The 6638-nt window shown below is 37.9% G+C and overlaps 1 protein-coding gene and 1 non-coding gene across 2 annotated transcripts; both read left to right on the top strand.

Moving 5' to 3' along the window:
• The first annotated feature begins 594 nt into the window (after positions 1-594).
• LOC113758325 lies at positions 595-701 on the top strand. Its single transcript, XR_003466668.1, has one exon. It is a non-coding gene; the product is annotated as a small nucleolar RNA R71 (small nucleolar RNA).
• Positions 702-4171: 3470 nt separating this feature from the next.
• On the top strand, positions 4172-5458 carry LOC113758323 (putative F-box/kelch-repeat protein At4g22430). The gene has a single exon (XM_027301240.1). It carries the CDS (start codon positions 4172-4174, stop codon positions 5456-5458), a length of 1287 nt encoding a protein of 428 aa, XP_027157041.1.
• Positions 5459-6638: the final 1180 nt, after the last annotated feature.

Below are 6638 nucleotides of genomic sequence, written 5' to 3'. Positions count from 1 at the left end.
TTTTGTTGATTAGCAAGTAATTGCTTCATCATCTCTTCCATGGACGGACTTGAGTTTGAAAGTGGTGGTGGGCGATGATGGTACTGCTGTTGGTGTCCTTGCTGTCTATTTGGCACAAAGTTAGACTGCCTATTTCCTCCATAACTAAGGTTGGGGTGATCCCTCCAACCAGGATTGTAGGTACTTGAGTATGGGTCGTACGGCTTTCTTGGCGCGGGCGCGTGGCCAGCCATGTTCACCTGTTCAGCAGTTTCTTCTTGAACCATTGGACACATTTCCGTAGGATGACCCACGGCAGTGCATACCCCGCACACTTTGACATGTGAAGCACTCCCCACAGCTAATTGTCTTACGAAAGATGTTAATTCGGAGATCTGCTGTTGGATAGAGGACGTTTCCACCTCATTCACCCTACGCGTCGGGATGTCCTCTCTTGAACCAAACTGCTGTGAGTTCTCAGCCATCCCTTCAATCAACTCCCATGCTCCTCGAGGGGTTTTGTTCACTAACGCCCCTCCACTTGCAGCATCGATTATGCTTCTGTCCCTGAAAAGCAACCCCTCATAGAAATATTGAATGAGCAGTTGCTCACTTATCTGATGCTGAGGGCATTTGGTGCACAATTTCTTAAACCTCTCCCAGTACTCATAGAGTGACTCGCCTGGGTGTTGTTTGATACCACATATTTCCTTTCTTAGGCTTGCAGCTCTAGACGCCGGAAAGTACTTGTCCAGAAATTTTTTCTTCAATTGATCCCACGTGGTGATACTACCAGGCGGTAGGTAGTAGAGCCAGTCTTTCGCGGAGTCCTTCAAAGAGAAGGGGAAAGCCCTCATTTTTATTTGCTCTTCTGTAATTCCCGGAGGCTTCATACTGTTGCAAACGACGTCGAACTCTTGCAAGTGCTTGTAGGGCTCCTCACCTGGTAGACCATGGAAAGATGGCAAGAGATGAATTAGACTAGATTTTAGTTCAAAGGGAGTGTCATCATTTAAATGTGGAAAAGTAATGCACAAGGGCTGCTGATTTAAATCAGGAGCAGCCAACTCCCTTAGTGTTCGTGCATTTGCCATAGTGACTTCCTCTTGGTCTGAATCACTTGAATTGTCACCAGACAAATTTGTCGGCTCAACCTCTGGATCAAGTTCCTGAGGTGCAATATCGTATTGCTCCTCCCTGAGCCGCCTGGTTTCTTTTCTCGTTCTACGCGCGGTCTTCTCTACTTCAGGGTCGAAAATTAATTCGCCTGTACGAGAAGAGCGAGGCATAAACTAGAAAAATACCAGAAAAAAAATGAACTTAAAAAGAAACAAATGATTAACGCCAGTCCCCGGCAACGGCGCCAAAAATTGACAGGTGTCGAGCCTGTGCAATAATAAATACCTACTCGAGAAAAATGAATTTTCTGTGTATAGTAGTGAGTAGGGTCGAATCCACAGGGACTGGGAAAAATTCGATTCTTTTCAAGTTCGGGACACAGGGGATTTTTATCAGAAATAAACTAAAAATAATTAAACAATTTAACTAAAAATAATTAACCAAATTTAATTAATTAATTAATACAATTGTAAATAGCAATTAAATAAATGATAAATAAATTCTAGCCAAGGATACAACTACGCAGACACAGTCCATTCATCCGATCATTGATGCAAAGAAGGTTCACTTAATTTTATTAATAGGCTAGTTATAGTCGCCGATAAACTCTAACGACCAGCTTTTCCTTAATTTATTGATAACCAAGGTACGACCGTTGATTACCTCTAACCAGGAAATACTCCTAGGTACGACCGTAGGAATTAATTTCCTAATTGCATTAAAAACTAGAAAAGCCTAACCCAAATTAATAACACGCTACGAGGGTTATTTAAATCAGATTGCATGTTCTCCTAGTATGTGAAAATACTAGTTGTCACTAATATTAACCAACTAAACAATTACGGATTTAATTGATTAATTTGACAGGAGATTAATAAGTCAAATTGCACATCGGGCCCTTGATATCCAATTAACAAAATAATCCCATGGAAATTAAAATAGAAAACATGCAAATATTAACAATTTAAGGAACACGTAAAATTAATTAGATCTCACAGATATTTGGGACTGCGTCTTCGCGTTGATCCTTGACTAGAGGAGAAAATTAGCCACGCCTCATAAGAAAATTCCCACGCAATTTAATTGAACTCAAAGACATTTATCTCTTACTAATAATTAAAAATAAGAATTATATTCTCTGTAGTCTAATACAATAAAAATAGTCTCACGGAAGAGAAGAAGAAAAACTCCCCTCGGAAATGTGTGTCTCTCCCACATATAAACACAAGCCAATCCGAAACTTCACTCCACGCTTACAAAAGAAAACATTCCTTCCCTACCTAATCAACTCCACCGAAAACAAAAGCAAAACCAACTATGGTTTGTCGGTTTCTTTTTTTGACCAAGTGCACACGTTCACAAATAAGAAAGCAATACCACAAATGTGCAAAGAAAGCAAACTTTAGACAATACAACTTATTTGCGGTCCCCACCAACTTTGATATGTTGTCTAACCAAATTGAATTCCCAAGTGCAATTCCATTCTTTCTCGTTGGTTTGCACCAGAATTGTGTAAAGCTTCACAATAATCTTCTCAAGAGGTTTCTGCTCCAATTTCTGAAATTATATCCAAATACCAAATATAAATATATATTGACAATTAAAGCAATATTTGGCAAGAATAAAGAGGAGAATTAACAATAAAATTACTAACAATTAACACCCTATCATGGACCATAACTAAAAAATGATGTATAAGCTTTAACAGTATCATTGTATATGTTTCCAACACTTTTGATTATTAAGTTTAACGATTAAACTGAAAGAAATCTTGGTGGGTTATTTAACATACTTTTTCCTGTTAGTCTTTCTTGTTGCTTTATCTTGCTTTGACGTTGGATGATTTTCATAATTGTTAGTTAAAAATACTAAAGTTGTCTGCAATTACCCAACTATATATATAGGCAATGGCGGATTTACACTGGGGGCAGTGGGGGCCCTTAAATTTCTGTGATATCTACAAAAATTTGATGTAATTTTAACTATGCCCTTGGAGTTTTATGTATCTATTGGTTTGTAGGCCCCCATTGTCCCCTTAAATTTCTATAATACCTATAAAAATTTGATGTAATTTCAAGTGTATCCCCTGGAGTTTTGTGTATCTATTGATTTATATGCTTTTAAAGTTGTCTTTGATTTTACCTGTTATTACAACTACCATAGAAAGGGTTTTTTCAATGATGAATATAGTGAAGAATCGATTACAAAATAGAATGGAAAACACTTGGATGAATAATTATTTAGTTACTTATATTGAGAAAAATATACTTCGTGAAGTTCAAAATGAAAAGGTTGTAAACTGTTATCAAAATATGAAAACTCGTCATGAGCAATTATAAATGGTTTAGTTTGCTTTTGAAATAAAATTATTATTACATTAATAATTTTGAGTTTGTCTTTTGATGTTTTTCATGAACTATATGCATCATTTATACTTGTTGGTGAATATTTTTTTCTTTAAAAAACTAAAAAAAGAGTAGGTAAAAAATTTTAGAGTTGCTTTTGCCCCCACTGAAAATTTTTTTTGGCTCCGCCACTGTATATAGGTACTTAAGAAAAAATAAAAAAAGAAACATTTTGATGATTATTAGCTCAAAAATTAAACAAAGGCTGCATATTAAAATAAATAGGTACAAACAATTCATTATATTTTTCCAAAATTATGATTGCAATTGAAAGCTTTTGGATGGGCACTGACCGTGCATGGCACAACCAACCTCAACTGGTATATATATGTCAGCAACCAAACAAACCCAAAAACACATAAATGTGCCCTACCCGACAAAGTAACAAACTGATCGTGGCGGCTTTTCCTATAATGAGAAAAACAATCGAAACTGTGTATAATTTCTTCCCTTCTCGGCTTGCCGCAACTTGCAGTGCATAGGAGGCTTTTTGGATGCCATGCCATCAATCTTCAAAAAGTGAGAATTAGAGCCGTGCCTTGCATTTTGCGTGGAACTGCAAATCGACGGGCCCCATAAAATCATTGCCCCGTAAAATCATCTAAATCCTCTAGTTCGAGTAAGAAGACAGCATCTGGGATCGTAGTCCCGTTCCTCCGCCGGCGGAGATGGATAGTGGTAGAGAATGTGGTACTGGATTAGCTTCGAGGTCAGGTTTACCTTATATTCCAGAATCGGTGGTGGTTGAATTGCTTATCCGTTTGCCAATGAAGTGTGTCTTTAGATGCAAGTGCGTCTGCAAACAATGGCGCTCCCTGATTGACGCTCCTTCCTTTGGACACGCTTTTTCAAGAATTGCATCACCATTTACGGCTGCACAACCAAAACTCTGGACTCTTCTTTATAAATGTATACATGGGGAAGAAATTCGTCATGAGCACGGGTTTTTCAGGAATTTATTTTCAAATGATGTCGGTGTAGCCTGTCTTACCAAGTCTGATCTTCCTCCTTCCGCACAGGCTCATGGAACTGATGTATACGGAATACTTGATCACATTATTGCCATGGACGGTAACGGGCTATTGCTATGTGGCTCAAATTCCGGGTGGGATTTAGGTCGCTATTATATTCTGAATCCCATCACTAAGCAGTATGTTGGAATTCCACCATCAAAGCGTCCCTTTGCTCATTGCCGTGTAGGGTTCATCAGCCAGGTGAAAGATAGTGTTGTCACTAGTTACAAAGTAATACGACTTGAAGATGGTGGGGGAAGAACCAGCATCCTCAAGCTTGATATATTCTCTTCTGAAACTGGTGAATGGAGGGATATTGAAATTCCTTTTCAGCAAGTACTTCAACTTTTCCCTCTCTGGAAGATGCCTGTTGTTTTAAAAGAAATATTGCATTTTATGGATAGGAAACTTGGAATTTTAGCTTATGATCCTTATAAAGGTCCTCATTCTTATCGGATTATACAACTTCCGGGGGACATAGACAGAGAATGGAGCAAAAGCGTTGGTACAAAAGGTATACTCTTTGATGTCCATCATGGGCGTTTGAGATTTTTTGTAGGCTCTAATGCTTATAATGATGGATATAGGATAAGTATGTGGACGCTCAGTGACTATGAGGAAGGGCTTTGGTTATTGGAGCACCGTATCAACCTAAGGGAAGCTGCATGTGATAGTTCTTATCTTCGTTCATCACGTTTGGTGCCAATAGCTTTTCACCCATATGATTCTGATACTGTGTATCTTGGGTATGAAGGAAGCTTTCTCTCCTATGATTATCAAAGTCAACAATTGCTAGAGCTGGATGATAATGTCACTTTACCAACGGATAATGTAACTTTGAGAAAGGAAATCCAATGGTGTTTTGTCTACCGCTTCATGCTTCCCCTGTGGCCAGTCTCAATTCAGGCATCTACCATCAAGGTCCAGGAAAATGAGGTATGATTTTGCTATTCAGGAGTTTTAAGTTTTGCGGATTTGCCACTGATAGCTTCATAGATTTAGTTGAGTTGTCATTTATGTTCCGAGACACAATATTCGGTAGACTAGGAGATATACATGCCATTTTTTTTTCTTTTCTGCGGATAATTGTGAGTCCATTGATAGATTAATTTGCATATGAATGGTATTTCAATATTTTTTTCATTATTTTATTTTTCTGCAGCTGCATAGTGGGCAAGTGTGCCCTTTATCTAGTTGTCAGTTGTCACACTTAATTGCTGTTGTTGCTTTGATCTCCCCTGTCCGAACAGAAATTATCAGATATTAAGATGCCTAACATTGTAGTTTTGTTTCTTCCTCTATGATCACTATTTTCGTGAAGTTAGATGTTTAATTTGCCTAAAAACAGACTACTTATTTGTTTGTTATTAGACTGCAAAGGGGTTGTAGCCATTATCTTTGTTGATAAGAGCATGATTGTGAGAAACAAACAAGGGTAGGCTATTGATAATCGATGATGGTTACTCTTTGAAGTCCTGAAGTTTTAGGGACACATAATGGAAAAGGAAAAACTAATGTGTCACTTATGACTTGCTTGTATTATTCCTACCCCTCTTTTATATATGCTTTTTTTTTCCCCTCCCCTTTTCGTTATGTGGTTTCTTTATTTACTAAAAGCATCTTTCTTTCCTCTATATACAGGTACCAAAAGCTAGTTGCTGTCTCTAAAGGTTAGTGATCCTTGAAGTGATTTTGGTAGGACTTTGGTCAGAAAAATTAAGCAGATGATGGTACAGACATTCTCTATTTCATGAAAAGCTTCTATTTCAGTATATTCTCTTAGCTATCATCTTGGTTCTCCTTAATTTCGTCCGCATAAATGGCTGCAAGGTCTGAGCTCCGAATCTGCTTCTTCGTCAGTTGTTACTGGCCCGGAATGAGCTAGATGTTTGTGGTATTGTCAAATTTTTATGACGCGCCTGTCGTGGAGATGAAGGATTTGCCATAGATTAATTGTTCTTGAAGCATATTTAGAGTGCTCTTCTGATATTGGAAGATGTAATATCTGACTTCTAGATTCCCTCGCATGTCTCAGACATTTGATGGCAACTTTGTCATTCGTAAACTCTGGTTCCTCCAAGATTTAAGCAGTTCCAAGAATAATTCTGATATGCATGCTTTT

Source organism: Coffea eugenioides, unplaced genomic scaffold, assembly GCF_003713205.1.
Source record: "Coffea eugenioides isolate CCC68of unplaced genomic scaffold, Ceug_1.0 ScVebR1_480;HRSCAF=1165, whole genome shotgun sequence".
Lineage (NCBI taxonomy): Eukaryota > Viridiplantae > Streptophyta > Magnoliopsida > Gentianales > Rubiaceae > Coffea > Coffea eugenioides.
This window is presented reverse-complemented; position numbering and strand designations above follow the sequence as displayed.